General features: G+C 42.9%; 1 protein-coding gene across 2 annotated transcripts in view; it reads left to right on the plus strand.

Annotated features, from left to right (window-relative positions):
• Positions 1–20,978, plus strand: part of HTT (huntingtin) — a 454,111-nt gene extending 433,133 nt beyond the window's left edge. For both annotated transcript variants that reach the window (XM_063135886.1, XM_063135887.1), the window contains exons 65-67: positions 1,253–1,415; positions 9,013–9,173; positions 19,017–20,978. In XM_063135886.1, the coding sequence (XP_062991956.1) occupies positions 1,253–1,415; positions 9,013–9,173; positions 19,017–19,230 (538 nt within the window). In that variant the 3' untranslated portion in view covers positions 19,231–20,978. The remainder of the gene's footprint in view (positions 1–1,252; positions 1,416–9,012; positions 9,174–19,016) is intronic.
• Positions 20,979–22,002: the final 1,024 nt, after the last annotated feature.

A 22,002-nucleotide genomic window follows, 5' to 3' on the forward strand; every position in this document is an offset into this window, starting at 1 on the left:
ATAAACTGAAGAACTAACTACAAAACATGAGATGTTTCAGACAACTTTCTGTGTCTGACATCAGCGGTAATGGCAAGAGCAGAATTAAACAGCATTAGCCAGATGAAGTCACTCATGGACAGGTGGCAAGCTCCAGCAGCTGATTGCCTCATTTACAGTACGCTGTGGAGCCCCACTGGCCAAGCTACAAGTTGGAATGAGGAGAGGAAAGAGAATACAGAGGCAGTGCAGGGCCATTTAAATAGCTGGCTAAAAGAGAAATGGGATGGAGGAGAAGGAGCAGAACATCCAAGTAAGAAGAGAGAGAGAAAAATGACAAGAGAGAACTGTATGAAGGTACAGCGGGAATAAGTGGAATGGATAAGGACAAGGGGAGGTAGTCTTGAGACAAGGCAATGCCAAGCTTAGCTGGGAAAAGAGAAGTCTGATTTATTTCAAAGAAAGCGGGTGACCAATCATGACATCGGCCAGCATCTGGATAGGAAATAAAGTCAAAGAGGTTGAAGAGGAGAAAAGTTGGCAAGGAGAGAGAGAGCGAGGGCAGAAGGGAGTCACTGGCAAGAGCATTAGAGGCCAACTGGGAGGAGGAGTCGACACGAAACAGCTTCTTGCCAAAACTTACCCAAGAACCACAGTTTCTCTCATGGAGTCAAGACCCTAAAGAAGAAGGATACCTGATCAGGGGCCAGTTTCAATACCCAGGAATCTGCACTTGGGACCGTACCAAACCAGTCAGGCTAAGCCACTAGTGAGGTTGAAAAAACAAACCTCCCAGTGGGTGACAACAGACAATGGTTTATTGAGTGGTAATAATGTGATGTGCATGAAGCCACATGGGCAACTGGCCATTTAGAGCTGAATACCTGAGAGAAGACCAGACCAGGGAGTTTGCGTAGGAATGATCAACATCTTGCCAGAACTTGGCTGTTCTATATGTTCTACTTTTTGTATTACCTTGAGAAATTCTACTTTTTTCTAAGAATAATTCTAAAAAAGCAGACACAGTTGCTGGAAGTATTGACTGGGAAATTCAGTTATTCCAAATTAACAACATGAGAGTTCTTAAGGATTAACTGTGATTCTGGGCCAAAAGGTGCCCTTCAGCTGAAGAGGTTCTCAACATTGGATAGAGGGAGGAGAACCCTTTCTCAATTCTTCTAAATACTGACTGGGATGAATATTATCTGTTTTGACTAGGTTAACCTAAATATTGAGAAATGAGATTCTGTTTATTATATCATTTTTCTTTTAGGGTCAGAAAAGGATTTCCATTTGAAGCTAGGGTAGTAACTCAGATCCTCCCTCAGTTTCTTGATGACTTTTTTCCACCACAAGATATAATGAATAAAGTCATTGGAGAATTTTTATCTAACCAGCAACCATATCCACAATTTATGGCAACTGTAGTATATAAGGTACATACATTTATATTCCACATTTCCTTTTTTTGTTTGTTTGTTTAGTGTGCTTACTTGTAATGCTTCTCTTTTTACAACTTTGCTTGCACGTTAGCCAGTTGGGGCTACCAGGCTGAAACAAATACAATCTTTTTGGGGGGAGCGGGGGGCTGCAAGGTAGGTGGCAAATTCATCACAGCATAGAATCATAGAATCATAGAATAGCAGAGTTGGAAGGGGCCTACAAGGCAATCGAGTCCAACCCCCTGCTCAATGCAGGAATCCACCCTAAAGCATCCCTGACAGATGCTTGTCCAGCTGCCTCTTGAATGCCTCTAGTGTGGGAGAGCCCACAACCTCTCTAGTTAACTGGTTCCATTGTCATACTGCTCTAACAGTCAGGAAGTTTTTCCTGATGTCCAGCCGGAATCTGGCTTCCTTTAACTTGAGCCCGTTATTCCGTGTCCTGCACTTTCGGAGGATCGAGAAGAGATCCTGGCCCTCCTCTGTGTGACAACCTTTTAAGTATTTGAAGAGTGCTATCATGTCTCCCCTCAATCTTCTCTTCTCCAGGCTAAACATGCCCAGTTCTTTCAGTCTCTCTCCATAGGGCTTTGTTTCTAGACTTCTTCTGAACACGCTCCAGCTTGTCTGCATCCTTCTTGAATTGTGGAGCCCAGAACTGGACGCAATACTCTAGATGAGGCCTAACCAGGGCCGAATAGAGAGGAACCAGTACCTCACGTGATTTGGAAGCTATACTTCTATTAATGCAGCCCAAAATAGCATTTGCCTTTCTTGCAGCCATATCACACTGTTGGCTCATATTCAGCTTGTGATCTACAACAATTCCAAGATCTTTCTCGTTTGTAGTATTGCTGAGCCAAGTGCCCCCCATCTTGTAACTGTGCATTTGGTTTCTATTCCCTAAATGTAGAACTTGGCATTTATCCCTATTAAATTTCATTCTGTTGTTTTCAGCCCAGCACTCCAGCCTATCAAGATCACTTTGAAGTTTGTTTCTGTCTTCCAGGGTATTCGCTATCCCACCCAATTTTGTGTCATCTGAAAATTTGATCAGCGTTCCCTGCACCTCCTCGTCCAAATCATTAATAAAAATGTTGAAGAGCACTGGGCCCAGGACTGAGCCCTGCGGCACCCCACTCGTTGCCTCTCCCCAGTTTGAGAAGGTTCCATTGATAAGTACTCTTTGAGTCCGATTCTGTAGCCAACTGTGGATCCACCTAATAGTTGTTCCATCTAGCCCACTTTTAGCTAGTTTGTTAATCAGAATGTCATGTGGTACTTTGTCAAAAGCTTTGCTGAAGTCAAGATATATGACATCCACAGCATTCCCACAGTCCACAAGGGAGGTTATCCTATCAAAAAATGAGATCAAATTAGTCTGACAGGATTTGTTCATGACAAATCCATGTTGGCTTCTAGTAATCACTGCATTGATTTCAAGGTGTTTACAGATTGACTTCTTTATAATCTGCTCCAGAATTTTCCCAGGCATGGATGTCAGACTGACTGGTCTGTAGTTCCCAGGTTCCTCCTTTTTGCCCTTTTTGAAGATAGGGACAACGTTAGCCCTCCTCCAGTCCTCCGGCACCTCACCTGTCTTCCATGATTTTGCAAAGATAATAGACAAAGGTTCTGAGAGTTCTTCCGCTAGCTCCTTCATTACTCTTGGATGCAGTTCATCGGGCCCTGGAGATTTGAACTCATTCAAGGAAATTAGGTGTTCTTTGACCATTTGTTTATCAATCTCAAACTGCAATCCTGCCCCCTCAACTTCTGCTTCACTTTCTCCAGTGGGGTCATAGACCCGCTTTTGGGAGAAGACCGAGGCAAAGTCGGAATTGAGCACTTCAGCCTTTTCTTTGTCGTCTGTTATCAATTTGCCATCCTCATTAAGCAGTTGAACCACCATTTCTTTCCTCTGTCTTTTACTACTCACGTATCTGAAGAAAGCCTTTTTATTGCTTTTAGCATCCCTCGCTAATCTCAGCTCATTCTGAGCTTTAGCCTTCCTGACGCCATTTCGGCACTTCTGCGCCACTTGTCTGTACTCTTCTTTTGTAGCCTGGCCTTCCTTCCACTTCCTATATGTATCCCTTTTTGTTTTCAGTTCATCAATAAGCTTTTTGTGGAGCCACATTGGTTTCCTCTGTTGTCTTCTATCTTTTCTCCTTGTTGGAATTGTTTGTAACTGTGCCTTTAAAATTTCATTTTTTAGATACTCCCACCCATCCTGCACTCCTTTTCTCTTTAGGCTCCCTTGCCACGGGACCTTACTTATTATAGTTCTGAGTTTATTAAAATCAGCTTTCCTAAAATCCAGAGTACGTGTATGGTTATGCTCAACTTTTGTCTCCTTCATAATCAAGAATTCAAGTATGACGTGGTCACTTTCCCCCAGAGTTCCCGTAACTGCCACTTTATCCACTAAGTCATCCCTATTGGTCAATAACAAGTCAAGGATTGCCGATCCTCTAGTTCCTTCCACCACTTTCTATAGGACAAAGTTATCACCCATACATGTTGTCATCATCCTCAAAGTTATCATCCACACATCATCCATACTCAGCCATCCCTAATTTTCTTATGCTTGCAAAAAAAACTTGATAATCTGATATTAGGATAAACAGTCCCTAATTATGTCATAGTTTATACATGTATTTGACACTGATTCCAATTTAATAGGAAAAGAATATTAAATTGAGTTTTGTCATGGGCTGAGCCCATGGTTCCTTTAAGAGAACATTTTTTGCTTCATCCTAGGGAGAGGGATTTCTTTGTGCCTTAAAAGGGAATAGCAAGTGAAATGCCAAGGCCGTGCTGGGCAAGAAGCGCCTGGCATCTGATAACGCCTCCCTGGCCTGGTACCAGGGGATGTAACAGGTTGCAGTTGTGCAATGTCTGGGAGCATTCCCCCCTCCCTTTGGGAGAGATGTGGGTTGCTATGGGGTTTCTATTGGTCAGGGTGGGTCTGGTGACAAGGGGGTCCCAGAAAGGGATAAAAAGCTTGGGCACCCAAGGGTCCAGTCTCTTTCTTGTGGGTGTCAGGAGTCCAGCATGTGCATGGTGAGCCAGAACATCCAGACTGGGCCGGCTGGATGGCGGAAGCTCCACGCGGCCACTGAGGGAAAGAGTCTTAGTTCGAGTGGCATAAAGCCAAGTCGGTGTGAGCAACAAAGAGGTTGAGTTGCAGTGTTAAATGTTTGTTATGTTTTAGATTAGGTTTGGGTACAAGTGGGCAAGGGACCTTGCTGGAGTTACGGCTGGTGGGTGGTTAAGTGGGGAGTGAGTGTGGATTCAGTTGGCTTGAGCATGTAAAGGGGGAGGTATTAGTCCCTGCTGTCCTGAGTGTGTTACTCCTTTATGTTTTCCCCCCAAACCTCTTATGTGTTTACCTTAATGTTTGGACCCTTACTGAAGTGTGTAGTGTGAAGAATAAAAGTGTTTGGTCCCTATCTCCTGAGTGTGGTGTCGTTTCCTTGAGAACCTAGACTCTAATGGGTTAAAAAGCGGCAGTGAAGGGGCGTGTGTCTGGGTTGGCTGAGTCAGACCCCCCTTCTCCGGCCGGGGAATAGCTGAGCTAAGTGGAGCGGTCCCACCACAAGTTTTAAGGGTAGTTGTTTACAGTGTAATGCTGCCACTACAGAAGAATATGGTATCCAGGGCTTTTAGTGATTTCCAGCGTTAATTTTCGTGGGGTCTCCAGCCTGTAATGCATCTTCCCTACAACTCAAAACTGTTTGGAGGTATGAATTCAAAAATATTGAGCCTGCAGTCTTTTATTCCCTCCTCCCCTCTTCATTTTTATTTTAATTGAGGTTTTGCCCTCTCAGTTAGACCCCGATTAAGTGTGGGGAGGGGGTTGAAATAAACAAAAATGGCCTTGATTTGAAGAGAATGCATAGAATATGGTGACAATGATTAAGGGGGAAAGTTATATTATTTTTAATAAGTAAGTAGTAGGGTTAACCAATTGGATAGCTAACAGGATTATATGTTTCCTTCTTTCAGTGTCTCCATACCCATAACTGAGTTTATCCCAACCGCCCTTAATCATTGATTAGTGTTGTCTTCTAATCAATGACATAATCCTAGCCCTGGTGTGGTCCTAACCCAGCATTTGGAACCAGTGGTTAACATGAATACAAACAGAATGTAGATCCATTGGGAAGGCGGATGGGGTGTGTGTGATGAAGCATGTAGCCCCCATGGCCCATTCCTGACCCTTTAACCTTGGTCTGCATCAGTCATGGGTGGACACATCTAGCTTACTTAGTCCATTCATAGCTTGAATCAGCTCCACCGGCAGAGTGTTGTGACCACAGAAGTTCCCAGCCTGGGCAGCACCTGGCATTTTATAGAGCCTTCAGTCTTGCTACGATGTCCTCACTGGACTTCCTCCACAGCAGTGTCTGCAGGAACAATTGAAACAGATTAACATCCAGGAAACTTCATTTCTTTTACAAGGTCTTGAACCCTTTTACCCTGTAGACATCTCAGAAAGTTCTTACAAGGTCAACTGCAGCCACACCGTTCAGCTACTTGGCCATAGCAGTTGAGCTGCTCATCCACTTCCTAATGTACCCATTCCAGTTCAGCACTGATTTCAAATACAGACCAGCTGTAACAACACCAGTGCACTAAAGATTATACCATAAGAGGTTACTTTGGACCACTTCTGTAGACAGGTTCCGAGATCTAGTCCTCTGATTGCTTGCAGGTAGCAGAGTGCATTTTTACTCCCTTATCACCAGGGGAAGAGTGGTGTTTGTGGCTCCCTGTCAATCCACTATTGCTGTGATCCTCAGAGCATGGCCACTTGATTGCAAACAATATCACAGCAATGTTTGTGAACAAGGAAATGCACAATTTCCAGAGCCTCCATTGCGCAGAACAGTATTTCACACATTGTGTAAATGGCGTCCATAAAGGCTCTATTTAACCTGGCACCAGGTTATTTAAAGATCATCTCCTCCCATATGTAACAACCCAGACCCTAAGATCATCTTCAGGGGTCCTTCTCCCAGAGTCCCTACCAAAGGAAGTGAGGCGGGTGGCCACCAGGAATAGAAGCCCTTTTCTGCTATGGCGCCCAGCTGTGGCATGAGCTCCCTGGAAAGCTTCGCCTGGGGCCTACGCTGTGCTCCTTTTGGCACCAGGTGAAGAGCATTTTAGTGTTCTAGCATTTTAGCTGTGCTGTTTTAAATATTTATTTTCAATCTCTGCATTGCTGTTAGGTTTTATTATGGTTGAATTTTTATATTGTAGTTTTAAGCTTATATATCTTATATTGTTTTATGCTGTACCTTGAAGGTTTAATTTTTTTGAACTGCCTAGAGAGCTTTGGCTATGAGGCAATATGGAAATGTAATAAATAAAGAAATAAACTTTTTACATTTCCTTACCATTACATTTCCACCAGGAAAGTTTTCTCCCTTAGGGTGGGCTATTAAGGACTTGTCCCTTATGTTGGGCTAAAGAGACAGATTGGGCTGCTGTTGGTGAACCACCTGTACTGCTTCCAAATGACATCTTTAACCAAACTGGCTGAGTTGGTTTTGGACATGGTGTTAGAGAACCCACAGGCTATTGTTCTGAGTATCTTCAATATCCACGTCAATGCTACTCTGACAGGGCGAGCTTGGAACTTCATGGAATTGGTCATCAACCAGACACATTGGACAGGACATATTCTCTATTTGGTGTTGTCTTGCTATGGATCCTTGGTCTCACTGTGGAATGATGAGATGTGGAAAAGCCATCAACATGGCTGCCACTGAGGACCCTCTCTGACACTGCGGAACACAGGAGACCTTTGAGCAATAATACAGGCTGGATAACAGCTAGGACACAATTTGTGCAAGACTCACTTTGAGACCATACAAACAAGCATAAAAGTGCATAATTGCACCTATATTGTGTTAGTGAGGGCAGCAGACAGTTTGCTATTACTTTGTTGCCTCCATTGTGTCCTTGAGTAGCCATCCATTAGAACTATTCCAGGTGGTTCTAAGGGTTATTAACATCTGATTCAGTGAATGGTATGTTGGAACCCTTGGGAGTCAGCTGTGACAATTTTGCAAGGCACTTCAAAGATAAAATCACTGTCCTCATAATGATCTTATAGCTGCTTTTATAATAGGACCTGATGAAGTGTCCAATGCACAGTTTTGTCCAGCTTTTTTGGATCAGTTCCAGCTGTTGTGGCCTGAGAATGTGAACAGGACACTTGCAGCAATTTGACCAACTACATGCTGACTCAACACTTGTCCATCACAATGGATTTAGGCTAGCTGAAGGAGGTTGCATGGATGGGTCCTGGGAAGTGGTAAATGCATCATTGTGTGAGAGAGTGATGCATACTGCCCTTAAACAGATGGTGGTGCAAATCCTGAAAAAAAAAAAAAAGCCCTCCATGCACCCAGAGATTTATAACAACTACTGCCCTTTCACTAATCCCCCCTTTTTGGGCACTGTGCTCGAGATGGTGAGCTGAGTGAGGAATATTAAGCTAATGGTGATGGAGGCAGAGTGCGTGAGTGGTTCCTGGGTCTGGAAATTAGGAAGTTTACATGTTCTGGATGAGGTTGCACCCCCTGCAAAGGAACATGTATGTAGTCTGGGGGTGCTGATGGATATATCATTGTCATTGGAGGCCCAAAGGACTAAAGCTGCCTTTTAGTCTATTTGCTTGTCTGTCATAAATAAGAACAATGCCTCTTGCAGTGTTCTTACTGGAAAGTGTTTTTTTCCCTGGAGTAGCTATGCCTTCCCTTTTTCATCTGAGGGGAATAAAAACAAATACCGGAAACAAGCAGGATCTCTCCTCCGTCAACCAACCTTGCCTGTATTGAGTCATGTGCATATTCTCCTATTAGTGTAGCCTTCCATGACCTGGCACCCTCTGGATGTGTTGGATTACAACTCCCATGTTGTAGTTGTAGCACCGGCTTTGGGAAAGCTGCATTAGTGTGACTGGGAAATCTCCTATAATAGATAGATGAATAGATAGAGTGTGGACTTAGTTCTACTATTTCATATTTATTTAATGCCAGCTCTAGGCAAGGCGCTCTGCAGGATCACCTTGCAATGCATGGACCTGCCTGTGTCACCCCCTGAGCCTGTTGGGTCTCCTATTGGAGGTGAGGAAATAGATGGCTGGAAATAGGTGCCTTTTCACCTACTGTCTCCCAGTTAGGGAGTCTCACCTTTTTTGGCACCAGTAAAGCCTCTTTGTATTCACAAGCCTTTTAGGTTGTTTATTTTAGGTCTGTTTTATGCTTGTATCGCTCCTCTGTGCCTCTAGTTAGTATGGTTGTTGTTTTTTATGTTGGTGATTTTGTTATTTATGGGTTTTAATCTTAGTGAAGCTGCTCTGAGAGTCCTTGTTGAATTGAAGAGCATGAACATAAAATACTTAATTCAATGATTAAAATAAAAACAGAACATAAACACAGAAGCAGTGACCCCATTTATATATAACCTGGGTATATTGTATATTTGTTGAGTTCATCGTGGAGGAAAGGATTCAATGAATTTTCTATAGTGTGTGAAATATCTGTTTTAACTACATCTGTTTTAACTTTTGCAGGTATTTCAAACATTGCATACCACTGGCCAATCATCCATGGTCCGTGATTGGGTGATGCTGTCATTGTCCAACTTCACACAAAGAACACCTGTCGCCATGGCAATGTGGAGTCTGTCTTGTTTCTTTGTCAGTGCGTCCACCAGCCAGTGGATTTCAGCAATGTATCCTATGCAGTAAAGATTCTCAGGTTAAAGTCTACAGTAACCCTTCTCTTTTCTGGTGGTGCTGGGTTGGGGCAGTCCTCACTTTGGGCAAAATGCTTCCTCTTGGCAGCAGGGTGGGCAACTGGCAAAAAAGGGCAGTGCATTTCCCCAAGTTTCCAGAAAAGAGTTCCTGGTTAAGAGGTTCTCTACAGAACCCATCTCTAGCTCAGTGATTTATATTTCATTTTGAATTTCTCTGTACCCTCTGTAGGTCTCATCTTAATTAGGGACTGGGTTGGGTGGTTGAGCTGTTCTCTTTGCCTTCTTCCCCAAATGTGTGTGTGTGTATTTCCACAGCCTACAAGACTCTGGCACCCTAGATTACTTTGTAGCACTGTTCCTCACCACTTCTCATGGCCAGGAAAGAAAGTAAGATCCACTCAGCCATAGTGACAAACCTCCACGTTGCTTGGATGATAGAGTCCAGTAGTACAAAATTGCCTCAGGCTGCTATTGTGAGCATGTCTGAGCACCTGCTAATGGAATCCAATCAGCAAAGTTGAGATGTTCAGATGATCCAACGTTCACAGTGGCTCAGTTCAGACAACATATTTCTTAACGGTGGTTTTAGAACTCCATGGTGGAATTTTTACACCACCGTTGAGAAATATGTTGTCTGGTGGGAAAACTCCACACAACGGTGGAGTTATTTTGGAAAACACTCCACACAGAATATCCATGCTGTGCAGAGGAGAGTTCCTTCACAACCATGTTGCATGTTGTGTGGCGAGGTCCATGGAGTTTTCCATTGCATTGAGTTGACTTTTCCCACTGGCTACAGAGTTCCCTGGCAAGAGCAGCAAAAGGAGCAAGTGTTGTTCTAGGAGAGTCTCTGGGATATTTTTTTTTACAGCAATGGCTGATGGGATACCATTGGGAGGACTGGTGGAGGAGAGAGGGTAGAGGAATTGTCAATCAAACATCACGATGGAATTTACTCAACTGCACAGTAGCCCACAGTCACACAATAGTGGAGTTAGAACATGTGTGGGGAGTGCCTCCTAAAAACTCAACTGTTGAGTGGAGTTTTCACACTGCTTTGACTAACTTGCATTTACAACTGAGCCAGTGAGTTGCCTCTACCCCAACCAAAACTTCCTTTCAGATCCAGAAATGTCAAGAGAACATGCTGAGGCAGTGCTTTTACCATCTATCTGGCAATTAATTGAGAAAGAAGTTCATGGATTCTGTTTCCTCAGCATCAGGTAGGGTGGGAGATGAGATGCCTATGGATTCCCTCACTTCACAAAGAAAGATCATAAAAAGAAGCACAAAAGCAAAGATAAATCCAGTAGCCACTTGAAAGGCATGTTAAAGCAAAAGAGCATGGACTAATCTCCAAAAATTGTTTTCTTACACACACCCAGAATTCTCTTTCCTCTCTGGAGGCTGTCTTTGGGAGAAGAATGCTAAAGCATGTCCTTCCTCCCTTATAGATCCAGACACTTTTCTCCCTTCCTCCTGATTGAGTTGACTTTTGCATATTTTTGCCATTTTTGCAGACATTCTCTCCCCCCCCCCAATTCTTATACACTCATCCAAGTTACAAATACTCTTCCCACCCATCCACCCACCCCCTCCTAAACTGACCCACACTTATCAATTGAGAACCAGAAAGGTTTGTATCATCCTTCCCACCATGGAGCTCTGAACCTCCCCGCCTAGCACCCATGATGGGGATAAAGACCACTCACGCTGTGTCGGATATGGTAAAAGAATTTCCTCTCCAGGTGGAGAGAATTCTGGTTCCTGACTTAGAGCTGAGCAGAAGCAGGGAAAAGCAGCTGGCCCAGTTCAAGTAGGAGCTATAAAAGTAAGCCAGATTCCCAGGGAGCGAGCGAACAGGAAGAGCAAATAGGAGTTTGACGGGGGAGTGTAGGGGAAGAGGAGACCAAGGAAAGGGGAAGAAGAGAAGCCTCAAGGAAACCCAGGAGGCGGCCAATTCAAAGAGGCCGTGTGCTTGCCATGAGCTCCTGAGTGCTGAGTGAAGAGGGTCGGTGTGGATAGTTTCTGCAGGAGCTGAAGGGGGAGTGGCCTGATTGTCAGTTGGACTCAGCAATCAGTGCCTAATTGCTGTTGATTGTTGTTGGCCTTTCAGTGACCTCATTCTGGTTCCTGACTTGGAGCTGAGCAGAAGCAGGGAAGAGCAGCTGGCCTAGCTCAAGTAGGAGCTATAAAAGTAAGCCAGATTCCCAGGGAGCGAGCGAACAGGAAGAGCAAACAGGAGTTTGACAGGGGGAGTTCGGCAGGGGAGGCCAAAGGGGAGGCCTCTTAAAAAAAAAAAAGAGGTGGGAAAAACAAAGAAAAGCATAAAGAGAAAAAAAACCAACAAAACCACCATCAAAAAAAAACAAAAACCCAAAAGATCTTACTTTCCCTTAAGACATGCTCATATAGTTGTGTACCTTCAGAGAGGACACAACAAAGCAAAGGCAATTCTACTATAATCAAAAAGGAAAAAAACCAAAGCAGAAATCGACAATATGGATGGAAAGGAGTCCCTAGAGTTGGTGACCTGCAAAGGGTGTGCAATGTTCGTGTTTCTGCCTGAGCTCAACATGGCGTATAGCTGCAACAAGTGCAAGCTGGTGGCACTTTTGGAAGAAAAAGTGAGAGGACTTGAGCAGCGAGTGTCCACCCTCCAAGGAATAAGAGAAGTCGAGGAGTTCTTAGACTGAATGGTGGAACCGCAACAGCAACAATAAGCACATGAGATTGAAGAGCAACAGCCAGCTGAAGCAGAAGTGGAGTATGCTGAGGGGAGGAAAGCCAATGAAGAGGAAACTCCCTGGAAAAGAGTGACAGTTACGAACAGAAGAATTAGAAGGCATTCTGCACCGGTGGAACCATTAGAGTTAAGCAACTACTTTCAGCTTCTGGAGAATGAGACTGAAGGACAGTTTGCAGAGAAGGAAGTACAGGAGACACCATGCAACAGTGACCAAGAGGCAGAAGGTAGGTCAACCAAAAAGAAGAGAAGAGTAGTCATTGTGGGAGACTCCCCGCTGCATGGGATTGAAACCCAAGTATGTCGTGAAGACCCATGGTGTGCTGTCTCCCTGGAGCACAGATTAGAGATGTGACTGAAGGGTTACCGAAGCTCATAAAGTCCACGGACACATACCCCTTTCTTCTCATCCATGTGGGAACAAATGATGTCGCCAAGCAGAGCTACGAAGAAATAATTTCAGACTTTGAAGTTCTGGGAAGGAAACTGAAGAACTTTGGGGCCCAGGTAGTTTTCTCATACATCCTCCCGGTTCTTGGAAGAGGATTAGAAAGGGGGGGGGAAATACTCCGGATGAACGACTGGCTATGAAGGTGGTGCCGTCGTGAGAGTTTTGGATTCTGGGACCACGGGCTACACTACTTGGAACATGGACTGCTGGCAAGGGATGGGTTACACCTCACAAGGGCTGGAAAGAATGAGTTCGGCCACAGCGTAAAGAACTTGATCAGGAGGGCTTTAAACTGAATCTTACGGGGGTGGGAGACGTAAATTTCGAGGCAACAATGGATGAAGGCCAATGCACCACAGTACAGAGAACAGCTCCAACAGTGTCCCAAAATAGTGTCTGCAACAAGGTAGGAACAAAGCCAGACTATAAAACACATGGTCTTCGATGTCTATATACTAATGCCCAGAGCATGGGAAACAAACAGAATGAACTTGAACTCTTATTACATGAAGGCAAATACGACTTGATAGGTATAACTGAAACTTGGTGGGATGACTCCCATGACTGGAATATAGCAATTGAAGGATATAACTTGTTCAAAAAGAACAGAAGAAATAGAAAGGGAGGTGGAGTTGCACTATATGTTAAAAATACCTATCCCTGCACAGAAATACAGGTGGATGAGACTGGGAGCCCTGTCGAGACGTCTGGATTAAAATAAATGGGGCTAGGAATAAAAAGAATATGATAATCAAGGAGAAGACGAGGACAAAACTTTTGAGAAACAAATTGCCAGTGCTTCAAGGAAGTGTGATGTAATAGTTATGGGGGACTTCAATTACCGTGATATCTGTTGGGAGACCATTACTGCCAAAAGCGGCCCTTCCAAGAAATTCCTGACATGTATGGGTGATAACTTTCTCCTACAGAAAGTGGTGGAAGGAACTAGAGGATCGGCAATCCTTGACTTGTTATTGACCAATAGGGATGACTTAGTGGATAAAGTGGCAGTTACGGGAACTCTGGGGGAGGTGACCATGTCATACTTGAATTCTTGATTATGAAGGAGACAAAAGTCGAGCGTAGCCATACATGTACTCTGGATTTTAGGAAAGCTGATTTTAATAAACTCAGAACTATAATAAGTAAGGTCCTGTGGCAAGGGAGCCTAATGAGAAAAGGAGTGCAGGATGGGTGGGAGTATTTAAAAAATGAAATTTTAAAGGCACAGTTACAAACAATTCCAACAAGGAGAAAAGATAGAAGACAACAGAGGAAACCAATGTGGCTCCACAAAAAGCTTAGATGACCTGAAAACAAAAAGAGATACATATAGGAAGTGGAAGGAAGGCCAGGCTACAAAAGAAGAGTACAGACAAGTGGCGCAGAAGTGCCGAAATGGCGTCAGGAAGGCTAAAGCTGTGAATGAGCTGAGATTAGCGAGGGATGCTAAAAGCAATAAAAAGGCTTTCTTCAGATACGTGAGTAGTAAAAGACAGAGGAAAGAAATGGTGGTTCAACTGCTTAATGAGGATGGCAAATTGATAACAGACGACAAAGAAAAGGCTGAAGTGCACAATTCCTACTTTGCCTCGGTCTTCTCCCAAAAGCGGGTCTATGACCCCCCTGGAAAAAGTGAAGCAGAAGTTGAGGGGGCAGGATTGCAGTTTGAGATTGATAAACAAATGGTCAAAGAACATCTAATTTCCTTGAATGAGTTTAAATCTCCAGGACCCGATGAACTGCATCCTAGAGTAATGAAGGAGCTAGCAGAAGAACTCTCAGAACCTTTGTCTATTATCTTTGCAAAATCATGGAAGACGGGTGAGGTGCCGGATAACTGGAGGAAGGCTAACGTTGTCCCTATCTTCAAAAAGGGCAAAAAGGAGGAACCTGGGAACTACAGACCAGTCAGTCTGACATCCATGCCTGGGAAAATTCTGGAGCAGATTATAAAGAAGTCAATCTGTAAACACCTTGAAATCAATGCAGTGATTTCTAGAAGCCAACATGGATTTGTCAGGAACAAATCCTGTCAGACTAATTTGATCTCATTTTTTGATAGGATAACCTCCCTTGTGGACTGTGGGAATGTTGTGGACGTCATATATCTTGACTTCAGCAAAGCTTTTGACAAAGTACCACATGACATTCTGATTAACAAACTAGCTAAAAGTGGGCTAGATGGAACAACTATTAGGTGGATTCACAGTTGGCTACAGAATCGGACTCAAAGAGTACTTATCAATGGAACCTTCTCAAACTGGGGAGAGGCAACGAGTGGGGTGCCGCAGGGCTCAGTCCTGGGCCCAGTGCTCTTCAACATTTTTATTAATGATTTGGACGAGGAGGTGCAGGGAACGCTGATCAAATTTGCAGATGACACCAAATTGGGTGGGATAGCTAATACCCTGGAAGACAGAAACAAACTTCAAAGTGATCTTGATAGGCTGGAGTGCTGGGCTGAAAACAACAGAATGAAATTTAATAGGGATAAATGCCAAGTTCTACATTTAGGGAATAGAAACCAAATGCACAGTTACAAGATGGGGGACACTTGGCTCAGCAATACTGCAAACGAGAAAGATCTTGGAATTGTTGTAGATCACAAGCTGAATAGGAGCCAACAGTGTGATATGGCTGCAAGAAAGGCAAATGCTATTTTGGGCTGCATTAATAGAAGTATAGCTTCCAAATCACGTGAGGTACTGGTTCCTCTCTATTCGGCCCTGGTTAGGCCTCATCTAGAGTATTGTGTCCAGTTCTGGGCTCCACAATTCAAGAAGGATGCAGACAAGCTGGAGTGTGTTCAGAAGAGGGCAACCAGGATGATCAGGGGTCTGGAAACAAAGCCCTATGAAAAGAGACTGAAAGAACTGGGCGTGTTTAGCCTGGAGAAGAGAAGATTGAGGGGAGACATGATAGCACTCTTCAAATACTTAAAAGGTTGTCACACAGAGGAGGGCCAGGATCTCTTCTCGATCCTCCCAGAGTGCAGGACATGGAATAACGGGCTCAAGTTAAAGGAAGCCAGATTCCGGCTGGACATCAGGAAAAACTTCCTAACTGTTAGAGCAGTGCGACGGTGCAATCAGTTACCTAGGGAGGTTGTGGGCTCTTCCACACTAGAGGCATTCAAGAGGCAGCTGGACAAGCATCTGTCAGGGATGCTTTAGGGTGGATTCCTGCATTGAGCAGGGGGTTGGACTAGATGGCCTTGTAGGCCCCTTCCAACTCTGCTATTCTATGATTCTATGAATGCAGAGAGCACAGCGGCGAGGCAGGTTCAGAGAAAGCAAAATAAGCCACAGAGATAACACACAGCGGACAGTAATTTCTTCAGCAACAGTTTACTGTGGTAAAAGGCATAGAAGATCAGATATGTACAGCATAATATTTCATACTCACACGAACGTACTTCTGAATCACACAGGAGAGAGAATATATGTTTGACACAGAAGACTTGTATACAAAACATTATCTCCGTCTATCAATTAACACATTGCATTGTCAATCACACCACACCCGTCAGCTTAACCTCTGACACTTAAAGTGGCTGATGAAACAGGAAGGTGAACTTAAAACTGTGGACAGTAAAAATCCAATCCCGGACACGCTGTTCCTTTAGCGGATCTGTGCCAATCTGCTGAGAAGTGGAAAGGGCCCAAACTGGCTCCCCACTCAGCTCTTGAGTTGCAGAGTGGTCCTCAAGTCAATAGCTTAGATGGGAGCAAGCTTCACTCCTGCCTTGCCTTTCCCAATTCTTGAGCTGTCCCTTTTCTGATGGGGTGAGAAGGCCTGTTTGGGGGCTGATGGTTCCCTATTTATGTATTGCGGAGGTGGGCAGAAGGCAAATCTCTAGAACTTTTGGACTTCAACTTCCAGAAGACCTTGCCAGCATGGCCAATGGTAAGGAATGCTGGGAGTTGAAGTTCAAAATTATATGACATGCTACTTTCTGCCCATCCCTTCACTATTGAATGGCTTCATCACACTAAACCATTGTAAGTGTCCAATGTTCTCATTTATTTCTTTTAACATTAATTTAGATAAGGGTAATTTTTAATTTATATGCCACTTTTGCAAAACAAACAAATACAGCTGGACACAGAAATGCAAAAGGCAGATGTATAGCAAGTTGATACTACCTGACCAGCCTAGGAACCAAAGCATAAAATGTCACCCACACCTACAAAAGATCCAGACCCCTAATTTAAACAAAAGCACAGAAAAAGGGCAACAAGGCCACTGGAGACCTACTTACCATTTCACATTAACAGTGACCCTATGCACTCATCATATGATCAAAAGTCCCCTTTTGAAGAATCATTATTTGTATCTCCAAGAGCACAGTTGCACTGCAATTCAGAAAATGTCATTTTAAAAATTAAAAATCCAAAATAATTTTAATGAAACATTGCTTTTTAAAACAAAAATTCCCCTCTGTTCCCCCACCCTATCTTTACAGGAAATCAGCTGCGCTCCCATGCAATAAGAAATTAAAACAAACATCCCACTTCACCCATAAAATTTTCTTTTTTATATAAAAGAAATAAACTGTATGCATATTCTAGAAATTTTTACAGATATTGTTATTATCAGTTCCACTCTAGTGAAAGTTTCTCTTAATTCACAGCTTCATAATCTGCTGAGATATTGTGCCAACGAGACTCTGTCAATCATGATTAACATAACTTAATATCTAAGTAGTTATTGGGTAGGCATGAAGCCCACTCACCTTCTGCGCCCCCTGTAGTGAAGGAGGGGGTGCCCCCCCTCATTGCACAGAAGCCAACGAGATTGGCAGTTAGATAGAAACATTCATGGCACCCAAGTGAAACAGGTGAACTGAGGTACGCAGGGCTGAGGCTGTGTGACGCACGCAGTTTTGCCTGCATAGCATTTGCTGCCGGAGATGCTGCGTCACTCTGCCTAACTCTAGAGATGACACCCCCCAAGATTACTGGAAACCTATTCATCAATATATCTCTTGTTTGATCTTTTAGCTTGTAGTATTAGTACAGAGTTTTACTGTGCTGTACTTGGAACTATTGGGTTGAATCCAATTGTGCTCTACCATTCACATCAGGTTTTTGACTCCTCAGAGGCCTTTGTTTTTTCCTACATTCCCCTTTCCCCTGCGTGCGCACACACACACAACACACACCCCAAATCTGAACTAGTGAGACTTTTCAGACTAGTGGCAAAGGTGGCAGGCAGGGAGGAGTAATTAGCAAAAAAAATCCTCCCCTCTTCTTCCATTAGTGGAGCTCTTCACGAAAAGACTTTTTCATTAACAGAAGCGCATCATTAGATACAACCCATTGAAATCAGTGGGATATTCCTCTAAGAAAGTTTAAATTTAAGTTTAAATTTGTTTAAATTTGTGGTGTTAAGGTTTAGTCCTCCTACACTGTTATTTTGGCCATAACTGGCCTCAGAGGATATTAAAATGTACATTTCCCTCCCAGCCCCTACACATGTGGGCATTCTGTGATTTGTAGGCAACCTGTGGTCCTTGGAGGCCTTCAGTTTGGCCCACCTGGGTTCCAAGAAGCCATTTTAATAGTTAGGAGGATTATCCCTGCGATCCATTCTCTCCATGAAATCATGGTATGCTATTCTTTCCATAGAAATCACTCCCCTCTGGGTTTGGCAGCCTGGGGAAAAGTCAATTTTTGATTGGTAAGAATGGTGCTGGGGAGAAAATGTGTGTGTTGGTGTGTGAATGGGGTGAAGGCTCAGAACATAGGAAGCTGCCTTATACAGAATTGGTCCTTCTAGCCCAGTACTGTAGACACTGACTGGCAGCAGCTCTTTCAGATACCAGCCCCACCTGGAGATTCCAGGGATTGAACCCGAGACCTTCTTTATGCAAAGTATGTGCTAAGCCACAGCTCCCATTAAAAGTGGTGTGTGTGTGTGTGTGTGTGTGTGTGTGTGAGAGAGAGAGAGAGAGAGAGAGTTTGAAGTGATTGGCATTTATGCCAAAACAAAACATTTCACATTTTAAAATCTGTTTGTTTATTTAAAATTTATAAACTGGGTATGCAATTGCTGGTCATTTATTGTTATTCATGATAAGTCAGCATTCAAAACAATTTTGGCTTACCGTGACATCTGAAGGCAGCCATTGTGTTGAGATAAGGAGATATTAACAATTCAGTATATTTTTAACCATATCTCCAGGATAACATTCATTAATAGAAGGGTGGTATTTTAATATTCTCAGTACAAGAAATCCCAGAATATTTCACCACACTTGTTGGTAGCCAATGGATATGTTTTATCAACATGCTGAACAATGATTACACAAACTTGTACCAACTGTTTCATCCGTTTTGAATTTTAATGTAAAATACTGATGAGGTATTTAGTATCTTTAGAATTGATCCTAGCAAAATGTTCAATTGCAATATAGTTTTTTATAAGGAAAATGTTTTCCGAAGCAGTTCAGAAATACAATTGTAGAGTTTCTGAAAGTCACTATGTTAGATTTATTCATGCTTAGATGTAGAATAAAACTTAATTTTTAAACCATAGTCCCACTAGGGAGTGGTACAATTAAAGCCCATAATATGTTATATGATGTATTTTGTTATATCCTTAACCTTTTTGGAAGTCTTCCACATATTATCAGCAGAATGGGAAAATCGGAACAAGTAGACATTAACCTCTTCTGCTTGGTGGCTACAGACTTTTACAGACATCAGATAGATGAAGAACTAGATCGCAGAGCTTTTCAGTCTGTCTTTGAAGTGGTAGCATCACCAGGGAATCCATATCATCACCTGCTAACTTGCTTGCAAAACATTCACAAGATCACAGCATGCTAAAGAAATGGCAAAGTGATCATATGAAGAAATGAACTATTGGAACTTGATGAATTGATTGAATCTGGCATATAAGAACACTAGGAAGTTTGCAAATGTTCAAGTCCCATCCTATTTTCAGGGTTATAAGTTTCTATTTTTCCATCTTCCTTTGCATAAAGCTGAACTAGCCATCACAAAGTACACTAAACATGTAATTGGAACATGGCTGTTAACGGGGCATGCAAAAAGAATGTCTGGTTATGTTTGCTATAAAGTTTGGGCTTGAGCATTGATTACTATGTAGGATATGGCGAAGTACTCAATGCAAAACAAATTGCTCATATAAACTTCAGTCACTTTGCTGTTGCTACTATTGAACCTGGCAAACCAAAATGCTTTAGTTTCATGTACTTGTATGTATTCAGTTGTGGCATAATACTGATTAAAGGCTTCTTTTCTACAGTCTCTTGTAAGCAAGAAACACTTTAAAGACATGTAATATTTCTGTCTCTGGCTGCTCTCTAAATTGTGTTTGGGGGTGGGGGAATAAAACTTTTCATCTCAACATTTAACATTCGAAACCATATATTGGTAAAAATATTAACTTCTATAAATATTTCTATATCATGTATAATATGTAAAGATGTAGAATGGTATGGCACAGGAATTGTGTTTGCAGTTTGAAATCAACAATGGCCATATCTTGACACCAGTAGTACTACTTTTCAGTTTCCTATTGTATGTTCTTTCTCATGTATATTTTTGAAATCACTTTGATACACAAGCTACATTTTAAGCCCTATATTTCATCTTTTGTATGTTACTATTTGAGAAACTTGAATATAATGATTAGTTTAAATTGGGGTATAAGAGAGAATTAATTGGGGGGGGGATGTTTTGAATTTACTTTGGATAAGTGAATGAGGGAAGGGACTAGCCACTTCAATAAGCTTTCTTAAGTGCACAATGTTTTTAGGAAAGCCAAAGGTTTTCTTCTGGACAGTGATTCATTGAACTTTTTCTGTCTATGTCTTCTAATTAAAACCATACAGTTAATCTGTCTGGAAAAACCACTGTAGATTAAGAATCAGATCTGATTATGATTACTATGGAGTGAACTGAAGCATTGTATAAACAGGCAGGCATTGGGGAGAAGCCAATGGTGCCCTTGCATAAGCAGCCAGCCTGGCCACTTCGGGTCTGCAAGTGGCCCCTCTGCGGCTTCTGGAGTAGCGATTGAGAGGCAAGCCGAAATGAATGGAAATGCATAAGGGGGCTGCGCCAACTTCCCTTTTCCAGAAATGAGGGTTCTCACTTGTCTTGTGGCTTCTCTATGGAAACATTAAATGGTCATTCTGCAAGTCATAGGGGCAGCTTGTGGGCTGGAAGTGGCCAGGCTGCCTGCACGTGGGCCGGAATCAGCGACCAGCGACAATAGCAGACGGGCAGCACTGGGCTCTGCCCTCTCCTCTGTGTTCCAACATTCCACCTGTGCACATGCTCACCACAAATATTAGTACATGTTAAAATTCCAGATGAATACTATATTGTTGGGAGAGGCCATTGTCTTCACATATGGAAATATAGGGTGGAGGAAATTCAACATGTTAGGTTTCATTAATGTTACTATCTCCTTCATTTCTTAACATTTCTTGCCAAGAAAACTATTGTTTTATCAGAAGGAATGTGGACTTGTGTATATAATCTATGTAAAATTATACATGTGACTGCATTTAATGTATACATATGTCTATATTGTATTTATTAAACTGATAGATTTAAACTTTCCTATACTTAGAACAGCCATTATTGCATAAGAGCATAATTGATATTTTTTTAAAAAAATCCTCTATATGGTAGCGCAAAACTAACAGGCAATTAAAAGTGCTACTAGTCCTGATAATTATGTGCTACCTCCAGCAGCAGAGGTAGTGAAGCCTATGTACACCAGTTGCTGAGGAACATGGGTAGGAGGGTGCTGTTGCATTCCTGCCCTGCTTATGAGACGGTCCATATCAAAATTAACAGGACACAAAGAGCCCTATATGCTAAGCCCCCACCAGAAGCAAGGTTGTGGGACATAAAGTATGCTTGGGTAAAGTCTCACTAAAAATTACAATTTTAGAGTCAGCCAGGGTCCAAAGGAGATTGGAATATGAAGAAACCCCAATTTAGATCTTCCAGGACTTCTAACCAGAGACCCAGCAAAAGCAAAGGGCTCTGTGGTACTATGCAGACCAACTACATCATAGAATCATAGAATAGTAGAGTTGGAAGGGGCCTATAAGACCATCGAGTTCAACCCCATGCTCAGTGCAGGAATCCTGAGAGGTGGTTGTCCAGCTGCCTCTTGAAGGTCTCTAGTGTGGGGGAGCCCACAACCTCCCTAGGTAACTGGTTCCATTGTCATACTGCTCTAACAGGAAGTTTTTCCTGATGTCCAGCTGGAATCTGGCTTCCTGTAACTTGAGCCCATTATTCTGTGTCCTGCACTCTGGGATGATCGAGAAGAGATCTTGGCCTTCCTCTCTGTGACAACCTTTAAGTATTTGAAGAGTGCTATCATTAGGGGTGTGCACGGACCCACCGATCCGCTTCTCTTCCAGATCCGTAAATTGCGGATCGGGTCCGCCCCGCCTATGGTCTGCTCCGCTTCGCTGCGAAGCTCCAGATCCGGATCAGAGCTCCGCTTCCCCTTCCCCATAGGCTTGCATTGAATCCAAAAAAGTCTACAACTTTTTTTCTGTTAAAGTTAGAACCTCAAGTTTGGCACCATGACACCTCATGGACATA

This window comes from Elgaria multicarinata, chromosome 10 (assembly GCF_023053635.1).
Source record: "Elgaria multicarinata webbii isolate HBS135686 ecotype San Diego chromosome 10, rElgMul1.1.pri, whole genome shotgun sequence".
In the NCBI taxonomy this organism is placed as follows: Eukaryota; Metazoa; Chordata; class Lepidosauria; order Squamata; family Anguidae; genus Elgaria; species Elgaria multicarinata.